At 41.1% G+C, this 19341-nt stretch overlaps 2 protein-coding genes across 3 annotated transcripts in view; both read left to right on the top strand.

The window, feature by feature from the left end:
• The first annotated feature begins 856 nt into the window (after window positions 1–856).
• Window positions 857–4230, top strand: elp6 (elongator acetyltransferase complex subunit 6). 2 transcript variants are annotated; one of them, XM_083894900.1, is made up of 7 exons: window positions 857–1128; window positions 1535–1613; window positions 2580–2650; window positions 2781–2905; window positions 3054–3195; window positions 3605–3766; window positions 3954–4230. In XM_083894900.1, exons 1-7 carry the CDS (start codon window positions 1075–1077, stop codon window positions 4074–4076), a joined length of 756 nt encoding a protein of 251 aa, XP_083751026.1. In that variant the 5' UTR covers window positions 857–1074; the 3' UTR covers window positions 4077–4230. The 2 variants fall into 2 exon arrangements, with proteins under 2 accessions (XP_083751026.1, XP_083751025.1); XM_083894899.1 differs by having other exon boundaries at window positions 3054–3261.
• A 911-nt stretch (window positions 4231–5141) lies between these two features.
• Window positions 5142–19341, top strand: part of scap (SREBF chaperone) — a gene marked incomplete at its 3' end in the record, with an annotated part of 30459 nt that continues 16259 nt past the window's right edge. The window contains exons 1-8 of the mRNA XM_083891797.1: window positions 5142–5215; window positions 11399–11599; window positions 14516–14636; window positions 15378–15535; window positions 16009–16229; window positions 17253–17358; window positions 17742–17914; window positions 18530–18656. Coding sequence (XP_083747923.1) covers window positions 11478–11599; window positions 14516–14636; window positions 15378–15535; window positions 16009–16229; window positions 17253–17358; window positions 17742–17914; window positions 18530–18656 — 1028 coding nt within the window. The 5' untranslated portion in view covers window positions 5142–5215; window positions 11399–11477. The remainder of the gene's footprint in view (window positions 5216–11398; window positions 11600–14515; window positions 14637–15377; window positions 15536–16008; window positions 16230–17252; window positions 17359–17741; window positions 17915–18529; window positions 18657–19341) is intronic.

The raw sequence follows: 19341 nt of genomic DNA, 5'->3' as shown, positions 1-19341 counted from the left end.
TGAGTATATGACAGCACACAGACACAGTGGAGATGTAAAAGAATCACGGGGTAAAATGCAGAATCATTGCCTCGACAGTCCTGATATCTTTGATGTGGAAATGTGTGAGAGCAGCACAGTGCCATCTGCTGATTCAAACAATGACCAGATGCTTATTTCCCACTCTCCCATTTTAGTTGCGTTATCATCAGCTGTTCTGAGAAAAGTGTGTAAGATGGACGACTTTCCTCCAAGCACACTGAAGTTTGCTTCATGTAGGGTTAGATACTCACATTCTGTATACAATGAAATATTAATATATTTAAATGGGACAGTTCAAATGAGACACCCTGTGAAATAAATCAAATTAAAATAAAATAAAAATGTCTTTAAAAAGCATCAATTCAGAGTTTGGGATGACTTTTACTGAGAACAGGTAGACTGGTAATTAAATAATCAATTTGGTTTGCAGACAGTATTCAAATGTGTGTATAACGTGTGTATACACATTAATTTACTGTTCTAATCTAAAATATTCTCCTGTCCTACACTCAGTCACTAAAACCGCCCGACCAGCAGATGGCGCTGTCTAGATCTTAACAAGAGTTGACACGCAACGAAGAAGTTGTCATCCGTTCGCAAAGATCGTCTATTGTGACGACGGTCCATCTGTAACTTTATTCAGCATGAATACTGCTTATAATGTTTTTAATGCTTTACACATACAAAAAACACAGCAGATAACATATTTCTTCTAATGGAATTGAGCGTAAATAGCCGGGGCGGCTGCTAATGTCTTTGCCGAGACCGGAAGCTGCGATATGTTAGGTTTAGAGTGAGACGTCCTCTTTAGCTTTCGCTCTTCGTCTGTAGCACATTGGTTGACGTTAGCTCTATAGTTAGCATTAAAAAAAAAAAGAAGAAGCCTCCGTATTAATGGTGAAAGTAGTGTTCTATCTTTATAGTTACACTCGCGAATCTCACAAACACTATAGTGACATTGAGAACGTACTCTAACAACTACTGTGTTATGACGTGATGTTTTAATCGCACGTGTTTACAGGTTAGCGTGTGTTGTTTACAGTGAGTTTAGCCATGTACACAGAACTCAACAGCATCCTGAACACCAGCCCCGACAGCTTCACACAGGTAATTATTTTAAACTGGATCTTTATTAACACAAAACCCATGATGCCGTAAGTAAGATAAACATGCGTAAGCTCCTGTTGTTGTTAGCTAGAAGCTTCAGCGCTGTGGTCAGCAACTAGCGGCTGGAGGACCGAAACTAGCCCGACAGCATTGATGTCCTGGACCGGGAGATGAATACACAAATCAGTAAATTCAGAGCCTTTGTTCTGGAAAAAGATTAACTGAGTCATTAGAGCTGTAAAGGCAGGGAGTGGAGAGGGCATTTGATGATGTTTTGTGCAGTGTTTATTATGCAAGGAAGCCTCTTCTTTTCTGCACTTGCCAACCCCTGCTTTAGTGGTCTTGTAGCTGGATATTTAAGTGCATCCTTATTTTTATTCTAATCCTATTTGTTGCATAACTTCAGGGAGAATTCATCCTGGTGTCAGACAGACGGAGTGATGCATCTTTCCTCATTCACCACTTCCTGTCCTTTTACCTGCGAGGTGAGTTATAACACAAGTACAAAGGTGTGTAACCCTGGATTTCCACTGGACGCGGAATGGCCGCAGAACGGCAGCGGCGCGGTCGCCGTTACATATCGCTTCCTTTCTAATCAATGAGAGCATTTCCAACAGAGGCGCTGCGGAGTGTCTCAGCAGCGTCCCAGAAGCGGCTCGCCACGCCGCAGCGCTATCGATAGGTAGCAGTTCTATTTTTGCCGTTGCCACTGCTGAACCTCGTAAATTCCAAGTTTGCACCAGACAGGAAAAGCGACACAGAATATAAACCCTTTCAATATAAAACACAATACGCAGGTCATATAGCCTGTCACAACTTCACATCAACATAACGTCGTGACCGGTGCTACCAGGACATCAGTCAATTAATCAGAGCGTCTCGGAGAGTCATAATGTACGACGAGAGACGGGTTGTTGAAGTGGAGACACATAAAATAATTTATGATACCAGATCAACAGTTATTCCACGTCGGAGAATGAAAGAAGCTGTGTTGTTGTTTCCTTTATACACACAGTCTATCGCGGGATCTCGCGAAATCGCGTCCGTTCAAGATTATTGCGCGATCTCCGTGAACACTGCTGGCTCCCAAGCCACCGCGCCGCTGCCGTAACGCGTCCAGTGGAAATCCAGGGTAAGGGGAAGTGTTGCATTTGATCCATGTAGGTCTGCAACTAATTCTTCACAATCGAATAATCTGGTAAATATTTTTTCGATTAATCTAGCCCTCAAAATGTTGATCACTGTTGAAATTATGATGTTCTCAAATGTTCTGTTTTGTCCACAAACCAAAAAAACCCCCAGACAGCTTGTTTTAAATTTAAAAAACACCATTATCAGTTTTTATTAGTTGATGATTAACGTGGTCATCAACCAGCCATTGATTAATCATTGCACCCCTGAATTCAGGGTTCAACAGCATGATAATGTCTTTGTCTTTTTTTTTGCTCCAGCACGATGCAAAGTGTGTTTCCTGGGCTTGGTTCAGTCCTTCAGCCACTACAGTGCTGTCAGTCAGAGACTGGTGAGTCTCCACTGTTACCACACTCAGTGTGTGTTAGTGTGTGTTTCATCATGTGTCAGTGAACATTTGAAAACCTCTATCTGTGTGTGTGTGTGTGTGTGTGTGTGTGTGTGTGTGTGTGTGTTTCCAGGGTGTAAGTCTGGCACAAGCGAAGGAGAAAGGTCAACTGGTGTTTCTCGAGGGACTAAATGAGTCATTGTCTGTTTTGATTCCACAAGAGGAACATACAGGAAGTCAAGCCATGGACTTTCTCAGGTAACTAACTAGTAGTTAGTAGCTAACTTAGCTACTTTGGACCCACTCTGGGCAGCACTGCACCTATTTCTTGTAACATTTTTGTCACAGCGGAAGATAATGGATGGAGTGTCTGAACCCCCCACACCTAACACGTCTTTGTCCTCAGAGATCCAACAGTCGGCCTGCGGTGTTTGTACGAGTTTGTCCAGTCCAGTGTAAGAAGTTCTGGCAGTGAGGAGGACGGGTCAGAGGAGTGGGGACCCCCGGTGTTGCTGGTAGACGACCTTAGTGTGCTGCTGAGTCTGGGGGTGAGTGCTGGAGCCGTGTTGGACTTCAGCCACTACTGCCGAACCACAGTTTGCTCTCAACTACAGGTTAGATTTTTGCTGTTGAAGTGTGGTTGTATGGATCACTGGATTTCCATCCGTTTTTTTTGTATGATTATTATTATTATTATTATTATTCAATTTCCATATTAGTCCATTTTGTTTCAGCTCCCTAATGGAAATTATGTGACAGAGAGTTTATATCTGAAATAGCTGAAATTCTATTTTATTCTAGTGTAGGTACATACAAAATATGGAATCATTTCTTTAATACAATCAGGGAAATACCCCTGAGATCAGATGTAAACGTTCACAAATGTATAAAGAGACATAGACATATGTTATACAGCAGCAGTCGTATTCTTAATCTTAATACTGATTGTGACAACAGGGGAACATGGTGATGCTGGCACGCTGCAATGGGGAAGAAGACGAGGACGAGGGAGACAACGAAGGCTTAGAGCGACTCCTGAAGGGTCTGACCCACCAGTGTAGCCTCACTCTTAATGTACAGGGTCTCCCAACGGGATATTGCAGGGAAATCCACGGCCAGGTGTGTGTATACGTACAACCTGTTCCAATCATCAATTATTTAAGGAAATATTAGCCTTATGTGCCTAGTTTGGCATTGAGTTAATGAAAACAACTTTTTTCGTTTTACTTACTGTGAAATACAGAATAACATGCAGAAATTCTTGGTTTGAAACTGAGTTTAATCTGCTGTTTCCCCTTGTTTTCAGGTGGAGGTGTGTTGGAGGAGGAGGAGACAAGGACAAAACATGCAGAATAAACTCTTTCAGTACAAAGTCCATGACAAAGGAGCATCCTTCTTTGCTCGAGGGACGTCCAGTGCTGTTCTTTAGTTCACGTCCTTGAATGTACCTTTGTCCAGTCTGAAGCCCGGACTGTGTGGAGCTAGGACACAGTGATCCTGCCAACTGACCTCCAGCTGTACACCCCCGGTAAATGATTTAAATTCAAGACGCAGAAAAATAAAATGACAGCTGGGTTGGATCAGCAAGGGTCTATGGACAAGAGAATCATGCTTCTGTGTTTATTCGGTCAGTTATTTGTTTTAATATTGTGCCTGACCTGTGTACACACACACACACACACACACACACACACACACACACACACACACACACACACACACACACACACACACACACACACACACACACACACACACACAGTAAAAATAAAGTCATAGAAACATTTTATTAGTCTATATTTCATTTTACATTTAATACAGACAGAACTGGTCTTAATGTAAAAGCACTGATTGAAGTATGCTATTGCAACATGTCTGTGAAGGTTCTCAGTCAACCAGTTCATTCTTTTTGCTTCTTATCATTATTATAGGAATACATTTCTTGTTTTCACCCCCTGGTCATAACCGAGCAGCCTTGTGTTGTATTTACAGTTAACGAGACCTGCAACTAACATTTCTATTAATAATCAATTAATCTGCTGGTTATTTTCTTGATTAATCAATTAGTAGTTTGGTCCAGAAAATGGCAGAAAATGTATTTCAAACCTGTTCTCAAATGTCTCAAAAATAATTCAGTTTTAATCATATCTGTTAACCAGAAAATATATTCACATTGAAGAAGCTGAACAATCTGAAAACTTGTTTTAATTTTTAAATAGATTGAATTGAATCATCAAAATAGTTAACAGTTAATTTAGGAATTGAGTAATGGTTTCAGCCCTACAGTTAACAAATTCATAACAATTGAAATGAATAGATCCAATGACCACTAGAGGGCGCTCCGGCCCTGCTTTCCACGCTGCAGGGTGAGAGGTCGGTCGGATTTACCAACCTGCCCTGGGGCTTTGGAACCGTGCTCCTGCCTGTCACCGTCAGGTCCGTGGTTCGCTGTTTCGAGCGTCCCAACACGGGAGGAATATAACAACAACGCGGCGGCTGGTGGTCAGTTAATTTCGGAGCTTTTTGGCTGTAAATACGTGTAAGGACCTCTGAAGTTTGTCAAAGTAGGTAAGTGTTTACTAGCAGACATGCTAGACGTAGCTAGTTAGCATTAGCCATGATGCGGAGTGATGATGATGATGATGGAGGAGGTGAAAAGCATGGGTGTAGCTGGATTATTTAATACACTTGTAATGTTGGGTTTCCATCAGATTGAGATATTTCACTGAATAAAACCACATACACGCACCACATTTAAGCGTCAAGCCCATCATGGTCACTGCGCCTAGCATGCTAACTGTAGCATTCATTATAAATGAATCGCTACGTTATTAGCGTTAGCTACGAACTCTTCTCATACTCTTCCACCCCGAGCGGCTTGTTAAACAGGTGTTGGCATCTTTACTACACCTTGGTTTGTGCGTGCGACCTTTAACTATTTTGTTTGCAGTACGCTTTTTGTTGGGTTTGTTGTTGTTTTGTCTTTTGCAAAACAGGTGTTAAAATATTTGAGAGCTAGCGCTAACACTGCTAGTATGATGCTAGAAATGTTAGCCTTTAGTTTGACGTTTCAGAAGTTGTCAACGATTTTAAGAATCAACGGTGTGTGTGTGTGTGTGTGTGTGTGTACTTTGTTGTGGCCATAAATCAAAGCGTCAATACTTTGTTTAATTGTTTACATGTGGTCTCTTGTTTTTATTTTTATGTAGTTGTATAATCTCTCTTGTGTTGGAGGGCTGTTGCGAGAGGGTCACTCAGTTTATGTTAGCATAGGTTTTATACATTATTATAATCGTTATTTGCAGCCTTAGTTTCAGACGATGTACATGATACTTGGTGTTTGACTGCGAATCCCCGAAAAAGGGTTCAGCTATGATTAAAAACATGGATTTCAATGAGGGAAAGGCTCATGTGACAAATCTTGATTGAGTTTGATGATTATGTGCATGTTCTACCTCTGTCAAGTTACTGTGGTTTTGTCGTTGATTAATCCTGTGTGATAAACTATTTTTGTTTTTACCTTTCACACAATTTCACAATTAAGTTACCTCACTTTATTGATTTGTAAACTATCACAGAAACTTGTTACAATTTGGTTGCATCAGCCCCATCATCCCCTCATGTACTCATTGCAATAGCCATTTCACCCAGTGCAATTAACAAAGGCAGGTACATGTGCTGGTAAAATATTATTGTTCTGTGTTATCCAGTTAAAACATGTGCACGACAATGCAGTATAATTAAAAATGTAGTATGTCCTCATTTCCTCTTGCTTTCTGTGAAGACATTGCTGGAAGTGCTGGCGAGGAAATTGAATTGTCGTTACACATCATCACTTCTTATTTCAGCGTGGTTACTGATTGACAGGACGTTTCCCTCTTTTATAGTCGTCCCTGGTTGTAAAAAGCTCTGTTGCAGTAATCTGCTCATCCACATCAGGCTGAATTTACAACAGGACTAATGGGCCCCACTGATCAGAGGAACACGCTTCCATGTTATGCAATAATGATACTCAACGTCAGTGCAGTCATTTTTACGGAGACTTGATGCAGCCCAAAGCTCTGTGGAATGTTCGTGGATATTGGTATAGTTTTAATTTCCTGTGTAGCTGCGTTGTACATGTGAATGTACTGCATGGTCTGGAAAGTTGCTTATTATGTCCTTGGAATCTATGAACCCAGGAGATGCCTTCAAGCTTGGCATTTTAGGAAGTGTTGTAAAAAGGTAAGATGGTATTTCTGCCATTTGCCAGATCTTTCAAGTGTAAATATCCTGTTTTAGTTTTGAAAAAAAACTTGGTAGTAGTTTATCTTGCTTACAATAAAAGGTTTTTATAAATCTACCTTAATCTGTGAGTCACCCGATTAAGCTGCTGATACCCACTATTATGTCCATAACTGAATTTACTCTTCCACTGTTAAACACAAGGTCTTAACAATGTAAGTGCACTGGTGTCTCACCCAGAATGCATATAGACTGCTGTTTGTTAGATTATTAGTTGTCTAGCTTGTATGTAAAAAAAAAAAAAAAAATGCAAACTGTGTTTGAATTGAAAATGTCCTTGCAATTTTTTGTCAGATTTAAACAGACCTTATTTCTATTACCTCAGTCATAGTAGATGTTATATCCCAATTCTCAGCATCCATACAGACAGCATAGGATTTCCAAACAATTGTTGATCAATTGCCAGAGTGGCTGAAGAGAACACAAACACCCCAGTCTGAGGCAGCTGTTCACCAGCAGCACTTGCCCTGATTGTGCAGTTTTGGTTTTAAAGCATTCCTCATGCTTATGTTTTTGGGATGCAAATGTCTTGGCTTGCTTTAACGTCCCTGATAGCCTGCCTGAAGGCTGTGACTGGAGGAGAAGGGAAATAGTGAGGGGGGGATGGCCAAAGTTCCTGAGCCTGCTCATTCAGTTTCCGATCGGCTAAATCCGGGATTAGTTCACTGACGGAGATGTAGCTGATCCATTGCCAAATCAAGCCTCACTGCTACACCCACATAACCCTGCAGCATGTGGTAGCAGTGCACTGGGCCGGCTGACCGCTGAGAGATGGAGGCATTGACTGACAGTTTGCCCTGGCTCGACATTGAGAGGGCGCAGGACCCAGAGAGACAGCTTTCCTTGAGTCGTAGAGAACACAGAGGCTTCACTTCAAAGCTCTCTTTTGACCTGTGCAGAACCTATTGTGCAAGCTTGCCGGGACGTTGCTGTGTTTACTGTATAGTATATTTATAACAGCAGATCAGGAGGCTCCTGGGGCGAACTCCTCCCAGGGAATGTTTCCCTTGGTCCCGGGGGGACGAGCAGAGCAGCCACGCGCTCTGCCTGAGTCGAGAAGGAATTATTATGTTAACCACAAGGCACCACTCAAGCTAAATAAACCTGGACATAAACGGCTGCAAGACAGAGAGTTAATGCGGTCCCCAGTCGGCAGGTATGGTCTCCAAATCACGTGAGGAGTGTTAGGTGGACACAGTGTGGCAGCAACGGCGGTGTTGTTTTGGTTAACAAATAAGATGCAGTTGATGAAAGTCATGTGAGAAAGCGAGAGAGTAGGAAAGGATCGTCAGAATGAGATTCTGCTGACGTTGGTTTGTTCGGGCAGACAATTAAATATTGTAACAGAGCAGCGTCTAACGGCAAACACAGATAGGCAGTGTGGAACCAGTCTGCTGAGTAAACAGCGACACAGGAGCTGAGATTAAGTCAAACAGGAGAATGTGTGGGGAGGTTGAAGTGAGCAGAACTACCCATAAGGCAAAGATTTCACACCTTACTTCTTGTATTGACTTTAATCAGTGTTCAGTTCATGGCTGACCATAATGGTCTCGACAGGGTGTGTGTTTTACTTTGCCCCGTTTTGAGACATCAAATATTGAACTTGTGTCTTTCAGTGGCAGAAGGAAGTTAATCATTTTTACAAAAATCAATTGATATTTTATTAGTTTAAAACGGGCTGCAACAATGAATCAAATATTAACCATTAATAAATTAATCATCAACTAAATATTAATTAATAAATAATAAAAAGAAAAAACTTCTTTGAGTTTTCAGCTCCTTAAATGTGAATATTTTCTGGTTTCTTTGCGCCATATAACTGAGAAATTATTAAAAGTTAATCATTTCAGTTTGTGGACATAACAAGACATTTGAAAACATTATCATTTTGAGGTTGAGCAAACACCGATCGACATTTTTTTTAATTTAGTCGACCGAAACTATTACTCGAATAATTACCGACAGATTAATATATTACTGCAGTTACGGCCCTCGTGTTATATGTACAATTGCTGTATCATTATTTATAGTTAAAAGCAATGTTTTTCAACCTTTTTTGAGCCAAGGTACATTTTTTTCATTGAAAAAATCACGAGGCACACCACCAAACAAAAATGTTTAAAAAATGATACTCTGTTAATATACTTGGTTTATATTTAATAATAATGGTAGATGATGAAAAATGTCACTTTAAGCTTAACCAATGAGGATAGAGGATGAGTCAGACTCACACTTGTTCAGTCTTTGCTCGTTTCAAATACATGTATTTGGTTGGTCGAGTTAATGGCTGTCTAAACACTCAAACTCACTCCAGGCTGGTTCCCTTTTGGGCTAGAGGTTATTGGGTGTTTATATATCATCAATGAAGGGTGATTTGAACATCTTCATCTACATATTGCCATCATTAAATTCAGCATTATGTAAGACTTGAAAGAATCCCCTTCTTTAAAGACTTGACCCTCTGCATGTTTCAACCTGGATAGACATGTTATTTACTCGCTGTCCTGTTGTGGCTACCTGGCTGACCTTTCCCCTCCTCAGGTGTGAATGATCACTTTGACATGTACATGGGTGTACCTAAGACTTGCTGCTCAGCCAGAGTTGCATGTTTTCTGCTGGGGGGGAATGTGTCCACACCTTTCTGGCCTATGAATGAACAGTGTGTTCAAGTGCCGTCTGCCACGTGACCCCCAGTACGAGCTTGTTTGATGGAAAAACACACCGTCCGAGCCCGCAGTTAGCAGCACGTGTGGAATATATGATATATATATATATATAGTTGGATGTCTAGCCAGGGCAGAGCAGCCCGACAAGAAGCGGCCTGTGTTTGCTAGAGTTTATGCATGTGTGTGTTGTAGTGTCTGTTGTGTACTCTATTGAGATTCAAAATGGTATTTATAAATAACCTTCTCCTTGGCTACTTCTGCTCTCCGTCGCCTCTCAGGAGGAACGCAGAATGTTCACAAGGCTTCAGGAAAACTTGTTAATAACAGAACATGCTTGAACTTCACAAAAGTGAAGCTGAGCTGTCATTATCAGGGTCTGTGGAGAAATGATGCTTTCCAGTGCAGCTCAAGGGCTTTTCCCCCCTTCTGTCTACTATCATTATTTAGAATAATCAGTTTGAGAACCATTTGAGTTGGATATTCATGCGGATCATGCTCACAAATAACATAATTGATACTTAAAATACAGCATTTTTTATAAAACATGTACCAAACATACACACACGGCACGCAACACAGTGACGTTTACCTTTAATTTATTGTAGTGTTTAGGAAAACAACATTTCTGCTCTTCTTTTGCAATCTTACTAGGGCTGTAACGATACACACACTCACGATTCGATTCGTTTCACGATTTTTGACCCACCATTCCATACAATTTTTTTTAAATTTAAAAAAACATTTTATTTAAACATCATTTAATTATATAGCAACTTAATGTAACATGTAATAACAATATTTTGGAACACTGTGAACAGATTTGAACATAAATAAATGAATAAATAACCAAAGATTTCTCTCTTTTCTGTAACAAAATAATACTGTTGAAAAATACAAAGTAATGATCAATCAGACTGGGATTTGTCCCCAAAGCATGCTGGGAAGTGTAGTTCTTCATTAGAAGCAGTTTTGTTCCAGTGGATATAACTTGTTTTGATAAACAGAAAAGGTAAGACAACATTTCTGCTTGTATTTCTTGAAAGTCAGTTGTTGTTTTGCTCTTATTTTGGGGCTGGATCCGTGAATCTTGTTCGTAGAGTGATAAAAATCGGTGAATTCTCGGCTGTTTACATAATCACGCTGACGCTCCGGTGCCGCTTTTCAATGTGTTTACTGGAACGGGTTTTTTCCGCTCCTGCGGGTTTGATCCATCTGTGTTTTAACTGTGTTTGGTGAACATAAGAATAGAAGAAAGCTTTGAGCTGAGTTTCTGACCTTTCTGTGGATATGCAGCATGTCTGTGTTTGTTAAAGTTAGAAATGGTTTTATGACGCTTTTGTCGCTGCGTCTGACACTGCCCCCGGGAGCGGGGACATCAGTAAAGAAGAGATTAATGCGATTAAAAAAAAACACAACGAGTTAATGATGACTGTAATTAATTAATCACAATTAAAGCGATAATTTGACACCCCTAATAAAAATAAGTTTGGTAGCACTAACGGCTCATATCATGTGGCTTACTGGAAAAAATAACTGGGAATTAGAAAGGGCGTGTCACGATTCTGCCTTCTCACATCGCGACACAGGTTTGTGGCTCTGAGTATCGTTACATTCCTAAATGTTACGATGAACACCTCCCACAAAACATAAAAGATTTGAAGAGAGATTACATTGATTCATGTTGCACAGTGGCATTTCTGGTCTGCACAAAAAAATACAGGCATGTTAACCACATTAACATGCCCAGCACTAGTTTCATCGTTTGGTGTTGGTTTTAACAATTTTATCGTTCACTCCTCAGGTCCCTGGATGCCCCGCGGCGCACTGGCCTCCGCCGCCCAGTGCTTCCAAATGGCCGGGAGTTGACCCCGTCCGCCACGATGACGCTGCGCGAGCAGCTGAGAGAGAAGATCTCGGCGGCCTTCTACCGCCACGGGCTGCTGTGTGCCTCCTACCCAGTACCCATCATCCTTTTCACCTCCGCCAGCATCCTCACCTGCTGGTTGGTTTTTCTGTCTTTAAGCATATTTTTGTGTTGTTTCCTCGAGTCTCAAGATTCCGATGAAGCATTCGTACAAATAGGAAAGTCCCATATTAGTTTGAACTTCTGACTAGAGCTGCAAATAACGATTATTTTCGCAATCGATTAATCTGTTGATTATTTTCTCTAAACGCACACTTGCACCTGCTGTATGCCGTCCTCACAGCACCTTACTGCGGGGGTGCAGAGCAAGCAGGCGACTGACCGACACCCGGGGCGAAGTGAAAGAAAAGAGCCTGGCCACGGGGGGATGTTAAAGGCCAGAGCAGAGTAGGAGGCTGTGAGAAAATGGCCCTGTGAGAATGAGAGGCCTGTCCCTCCATCTGCTTGGCAGGAGGGGGGCTGTTTCCACACAAAAGAGGCCTTTGTGGACGTACAGTGACCTTGGAGAGAGGTGAAGGCAGATGAGGGAGGGAGGTGTGAGAGAGGGAGAAAAGAGGGAGATTTTTCATTGAGATGACTGCAAATCTCCAAGAGAGATGAGTGATATTCATGAGGACGAAGTGACCACACTCTCCCTATGTGGACATTGATAATGATATCTATGATGAACACCAATGACTCAGCAAATACTCTTTCTGCTGCTGTATTGAAGACCGCTCACTTGCAGTAAATACTATTGAAAACAATCATGCTTCACTTTCCTGATTAGCTAGCTCCCCATGTGGAGAAATCTATTGTAAATATTGCTTAACTGTGTCATTATTCTCATTGACATCAGAAGTTATAGCAGAGACAGTGAAATGGTGTCCAAAATGAATAGACTAGTATTGCTAATTGATTTAAATGTTATGTTATTTTTTTAGATATTTCAATGCAGAAATATGACATATTTAATCTGTAACTGATCAGGTAATTGCAAATCCGCTTCAGGACAAGGACTGGACACCAGTAGCACCAATTTAATTCAGCTGATTTATAGATACTGCAAATGTATAAACGATAAGTAGTAAGTCGAGGCTTGTGTAGTAGGCTAAAGTTTCTAGAGCTGAAACAATTAACTGATGAATCGATTATTAAGCTTATTGAAGCTTTGTTTTATGATTAAAACAAGATTTCTGATTGTTTTAGCTTCCTAAATGTGAATATTTTCTTTGTTTCTTTGCTCCACATAACAAAGAAGTCGTTCAAACTGAAGCATTTTGGTTTGTTGACAAAACAAGACATTCAAGAACAACTAGTTTTGACAAACATTGATCAATGTTTTTAGCATAATCGTTTGTTGCAGCTCTACAGGCAAGGGGGGGACCGCGCACCGCCCCTGCTGACTCTGCTCTTCTCTCTCCTGCATTGTGCACCACTGTAAGCGGACCCTTTGTATGGATGGAATATATAATTTCTCTGTGCGCAGTTTCATCCCCACATTCATATATGAGACGTACATAATGATCTTTATGACAAGGATCGAGTGCAGTCGCGATGAAATACAGGGGATCCGAGTAGATCTTAGTAAACTGTTGACAGATTCTGAAGAGCGCACTTTTCATTGTTTTACTCCGTGGTCTCATTCTTTCTTTAGAAGACGCTTTAGCGCTGTAATTAAGGGAATAACAGATGCATCAGATGAGCTGATCTTTTTAGTTAACTGCTCAAAGAGAGAGAAGAGAGTGTCGCGGGGAGTTCATAATCAGCCTGGACGCCCTGCTGGCTATAAGCCTGCAGCTCTATTTCCAAGTAAACTTCATTCTATGCATGCCATTTAAAATAAATCTGCACTGAAATGTTGGGGGGAAATACTGCAAATTAGTTTTAGACCCCGGCCCCCAAAACCCGACCCTGTGTTTGGTATCCACTGTACTCAGCTGTGAGTGTGTTGTCTGATGTAATATGATGTCATGTCCCATTGTGATGTGGCAAAAAAATTGAGCCTGCTCTAAGTGGACAGTCATGCAAAGCAACCCTTTGTTAGCACTTTCTCCAGATTGAGTCCATTGAAATCAGTAAATAAAAGGTGGTGTTTTTTCTCAGGTTAGTCTGAACACAGCCTCAGTTTCACACGTGAACTGTTTCTCCAGCTTTGACTTGCCTTGACAACAGCCCTGCGCTAAGCTTTTCACGAGGAATCGTGGAATGTCCGCGGGCTAGTAATGCTCGAGTGCTTTGAGTTTTCTCCCCCGTAGGTGCTTTTAAAAGGGACTTGAATTGACTGCGTGATCCTAGTAGTTGATATGTTTGAGGCTCTAAAGATCCACGTATTTTCAAGAGAAAAAAGGGGAGAAGAATAGCTGGAGGCTGTGGTTTCTGGTGTTGTGCACCAGGAACGCATACGGACACATCGCTGAGGCGCAATTCCTCAAACTAAAGCGGAAGCACCTTCCTTTCCATGAGCTGTTTGTAAGATGAGACATTGTCAGTGTTTTCATTAAACCACTAGAGGAAGCATCAAGTTCAGTATCAAATGCACGGCGAGAAGCTGCTCTCAGAGCAGATACCTCACAGCGTGCACATTTTTCCCTCAACGCTCTGCTTCTGCACACATTCAGCACAAAGCAAACATAATTTCTTTCTGATTAACACAAATACTGAAGGGTAAATCTGCCCGTTTAACTGGATCTGCATAGTTTCTGCATAGAAATCATTATAAGTTGTCATAATTGTGAAAGATTATGTTGATTTATTTCTCAAATAGTAGCTGCTACAGCTTCAGATTAAATACATTCAGAATAGCTTTTAATTACATTTGTAAAGGCAAATATCGACTGCACTGCGATGTGAATTCTTGTCGCGTGCATTTGTTTTAATACTGGTTGAACTGAATTACACTGAAATGACACAACATGCCAAATGAGTTCACTGTGACAGGTTCAATCATTCATATACTTGTGGTTTTTATTTACCCTGTACCATCTCCCTCTCTCTCCCTCCCTTACCCCCCAGCTACCCATTATTGAGGCTTCCCCTTCCTGGGACGGGTCCTGTGGAGTTCACTACAGGGCTGCGAGACTACAACGTCCCTTCCCATGAGCCTCAGGGAGACCTCGGGGAACGCCCCGACTGGGTACGAGAAAACAAAGCGTGCACACACACACACATACACACACACACACACACACACACATACGCACACACACACACACGCACACACACACACCCTAATATTTTTAGTGTCCAAAAGTGTCCTCATTCAGAAACTATTTCTAATCTCAGAGCTCAGTCAAATCTGAAGTTCATATTTATAAACTGAGTCTCAGTGCTAAGGTGGAGGCTGACGGACAATGAAAGCCAAAAACAAAAACACTGTACGGTTTAATTAAACTACTTTAATCAAACTCCCACCGTATATAGAGGGTGTTCTTGACTGATGAAAAGGTGTCGCGCTCAAACTCGGACATCCGATTACCGCCTTTCATGTGTTTATTTTCACGAGCATTACACATGCTATGCTAACTAGCACCTGAACCATAACCGTGGCTTATCAACTGAAACGACATCAACAAACAAATTCACAACATTAATGGCACGGACATATAATCCACTGTATAATCTGCATACTTGAATGTATTTATTGTATTTAAGTTGTAAGCGTTATAATAATAATAATAATAATAATGATAATAATAAATATGGGAGAACTTCAAACACGCACAGTAAAATTGTCAGTTGCCTTTTTATTGACTGTGTTTGTGGCCGATGACGTCACAGCTTTCACAAAACACGGCATGTTTCCATCTAACGTGCCTGGTTCTGTAGACTAAAATTACCGTTTCACTGCCTTTTTTTTTTTTTTACCATGCTGTAGTATCGGGGTCCTCCAGTCGCCTACATCCAGCAGGTGTTGGTGAAGGCAGCAGTGTCTCCATGGGACAGCAGCCTCGTACCAGTGGACATGTTTCGGTCACCAGTGGGCCGAGTCTTTGGGTTGCTGGAGGAGATACGTAATCACGTGCACACAGACGGGTAAACAAATGCAATTTATGCTTGAAATGACAATAGTATAAGATTTGATCACTTTGTTTTGCTGGTTAGCAGAGAACAGTTTAAATCTTAAACCTTTTCCCAAGAGTCCAATTAATGGAATGGTTTTGTCCTCGTTTAATTATCTTTTAATTATACTGCTTAATTTTTTAAATAATATATTTATGAATTTTTTGTATATTATAATTACAGCTGCAAGTTTGGTCCATAAAATGCCCACAAACCAAAATGATTCACTTTTAATGATTTCTTTGTTATGTGGAGCAAAGAAACAAAGAAAATATTTACATTTAAGAAGCTAAAACAATCAGAAATCTTGTTTTAATTGTATTACTTAATTGTTTCAGCTCTAATTATAATGCTTTATTGAGAGAAAATTAATAGGCCAACATCTCCTGATCAAATAGTTACTGTGAATTGTTCAGTGAACCTTCACCTCGTCTCCCCTCTCTCAGCTCCGGGGTTCGCAGTCTGGAGACACTATGTCTCCAGGTGACAGACCTGTTACCAGGGTTACGGCGGATGCAGTCGGTGCTTCCAGAGCACGGCTGCCTGCTCGTTTCTCCCGGCAACTACTGGCAGAACCAGCGGGAGCTGTTCGACTCTGACCCCGACCTCCTCAAGACCATCCAGAAGCATGAACCCAAAGGCCTGCATACCTCAGCCACGCTGCGAGGTAGAGTATATTGAATTAAAATGAAATCATACAGCCTTAGTATTATCGGTTTTAGAGTTCGCAGTAACCCTTTACTTTCAGAAAAGTCTCAAGCCATAAATATTCATGAATTCTGCCTTTTAATAATTGTTTTAAGGTTGGATATTTATGAACATCTTTTAACTACCCACATTTTTACATTCTGTGCTAAGTGACACATTTATGTGAAATTAATTAATTGCCAACTATTTTTGGCTTCTTGAGTGTGAATTTTTGTCATTTTTGTTCAGTCATTATAATGGTGTTTTTATTCAAATAAAGGCTGGCACATTAGAGTCGACTCAACAGTTCATAATTGTAAGGAGCCAGTGAGTGGGTGATTGGCGTTAACTAAGAGGCTTTTATATTGACAGAGAACAAGTATATTAATTCCATGGAAACTTATTGAATTCTACCAAAACTTTACCCACTGACACAGTGAAACAAATCACCCCAGAGCCAGCTCAGCATTCCTCCTCATCCTCCAGCTCAAATGATTTAGAGGTGGGAAGATTACTGTGGTGCTGGAGTCAGGCACAGCTTTGGCTGCCAGATACAGTCAGACTGATACTCTTGTTCACACTGAGCTGATGTAAGGCCAGTCACACTGCCATGGGAAAGCTGTAAAATAAAACCTAGCTGTAACGTAGACGACGGGGAGGGGGTGGGGGGGAACTCCACAGGGGCACCCAGTATGAATTATAAAAGGGCAGACAGGACATGAGTGTATTTCAACACAAAGGTGCAAACAAATACATAGATGATAGATAAATAATTGTGACACATGTTACTGGTTGTTATGTTAACTCAGACCTATACTGTTAATCAGGTTTCAAATAAGTGAAGATGCCACCAATAATTTTTTGTTATTTTGAATTAAATTGGCATACAGCGATGAGCAAAAACTGTCCAATAATTGTTGTACACTGTCGTGCTTCAGTATGTGGGTCTGTGCTCATGAGAATGATTGATTTTATGTGTGTTTTTCATGCACATGTCTTACAGATCTGCTGTTTGGTGTTCCTGGAAAGTACACAGGGGTCAGTCATTACAACAGGAAGCGGGTGGTGACGTACACCATCACTTTGGTGTTGTCCAGCTATGATGCAACGTGAGTCACATTTGCAGCCAAAGAGGAAATGCATTTGATAGTTAACAATGTAATGTGAGAGTAAGAATGCAAGTTAAGACTGTTTTTGTGTTTAATGCACTTTCTTAATTCTAGTCTGCTCTTTTTTTTAATGGGCATTCTGATACTGGAATCACAATCGGTCGAAATACAGTGTTTTCCCGTCATTTCAATTCCTTATGTTTATTAAGGACAAGGTGTAAATCTTCCAAAGACGGAAAATTGTTAAGTTTAAATCCCATCAAGTGATTTTTACCAGTATTGGACTGATACCAATACTGAGTATTACAGGGTACAGATAGTCTGTTCCACTTCCTGCTCTGTATCTGGTGATAATCTAGAGGTGTGTGTGTGTGTGTATTCAGGTTCCTGGGCAGCCTGCGGGCTCGTCTGAAGCAGCTCCACCCTTCGGCCAACTGCAGCCTGAGAGACGACCACATGGTTCACGTGCACTTCAAGGAGGAGATTGGCGTCGCCGAGCTCATCCCTCTCGTCACCACATACATCATCCTTTTTGCCTACATCTACTTCTCCACACGTTAGTCCACTGCTCTTTCCTTGTACACACAAACAGTTTGGGGGGGGGGGGGGATAAATCTATATACCTGCCCTTTGCACCTTTTTAATGGTCTACATTCTTGTTTGTGAGCTAAGGCTGCTCTGCCTGGTGCCTGGATAATCCTCGCACGGGAACACTGAACTTCTGCAGGAATGCACCCAGCTGACACTGCAGCAGTTTGCCAGTACAAACATTAGTTCTGGAAACAATCACACACTGCGCAGGGGCACAAAAATGAATATTCACACTCAAGCTGATTAGTTTTTTCCTCATTTGGCGTCTTGATAGACATTTTTGTTCTCTAAATAATCTGTTAATGCAAAACATTCTTGGAACCTTGGAGGATTTCTGATGGTTAGCACGTTTTGTTTCATCTAAAGAAATGAAGAATGAAGCATATTTAACTTGAATCTGCAACTATTGTGAGAGTTTTTTTCTGCTTCTCAACTATTGTATGAATATGTTCTAGTTCCTTTGCTCCATGTAACAAAGAAATCCATAAAAACTGAATAATTTTCACTATTTTTCGACATTTTAGGACATTGGTATCGTTACGTTATCATGCCTTTAACACGGCTCTCTTTGTTCTTGCAGGTAAGATCGACATGGTGAAGTCTAAGTGGGGTCTGGCTCTGGCCGCTGTGGTCACAGTCCTCAGCTCGCTGCTCATGTCTGTGGGACTGTGCACGCTGTTTGGCCTGACACCGACACTCAATGGAGGGTAGGAACAAGTTTCACATTCTGAAAACTAGTTTTGTTTGGAAGATCACCAGGTTTTTGCACAAACAAACTAAACCTTCCTCCTGAGCAGAGAGTCATGACAACAAAGCATCCAAAAACCAGTGTGTGCGTCTGTTAGCTTCACCGGAGCCAGCCTACCCTGCAAAGCAACTTAAAAAAAGGAAATGGTTGCACAGAAAAGGCAATAAAATAATAGATTCTGCCTCCTGCTGCTTTATTTACAAAAGGATAAATGCTAAGGAGTTGCTCGACATTTTTTAAGTTATTAGATAATTTAGCTTTATTTCAAAAAATGGATCCTGTTAATAATTCCAGCCGCTGACAGCTTGTTACTCTTTCATCAATGTCTTGTTATCTTTTTCTCAGAAAGAGAAAGGAAAAGTCCACCTAGATATAACACACACTCTCACACAAACGTACCTCCGTTACAACTCATTGACTTCCCATTCCTTCTCCATTTACCCTAAATGGATATCTGTTAATGTTTACAACAACTTGGCAAGAAGTCATGTTTTTAGTGTGGATGGGGAAGAATGCAAGTGGGTGGAGCTACATTTGGGGGGCAGGGATATAGGGATGCTGACATTTAATAGTTGTCCAATCGCTCGAGGATCATTAAAAAGCAGACGTTGTGGCGTGATAACGGCACAGCGTTGTCCAACCAC

The sequence above is a fragment of the Microchirus variegatus genome, assembly GCF_963457635.1.
Source record: "Microchirus variegatus genome assembly, chromosome: 1".
Classification (NCBI taxonomy): domain Eukaryota; kingdom Metazoa; phylum Chordata; class Actinopteri; order Pleuronectiformes; family Soleidae; genus Microchirus; species Microchirus variegatus.
The sequence above is the reverse complement of the archived record's forward strand: the minus strand, read 5'-3'. Positions and strand labels throughout refer to the sequence as shown.

Bases quoted from the DNA above. Each gene is read 5' to 3' on its own strand.
- elp6 (XM_083894899.1), top strand. From the start codon at position 1,075: ATGTACACAGAACTCAACAGCATCCTGAACACCAGCCCCGACAGCTTC. The intron at 1,614-2,579 runs GTGAGTTATAAC...TTTTTGCTCCAG, and splicing joins CCTGTCCTTTTACCTGCGAG to CACGATGCAAAGTGTGTTTC. The intron at 2,906-3,053 runs GTAACTAACTAG...CTTTGTCCTCAG, and splicing joins CAAGCCATGGACTTTCTCAG to AGATCCAACAGTCGGCCTGC.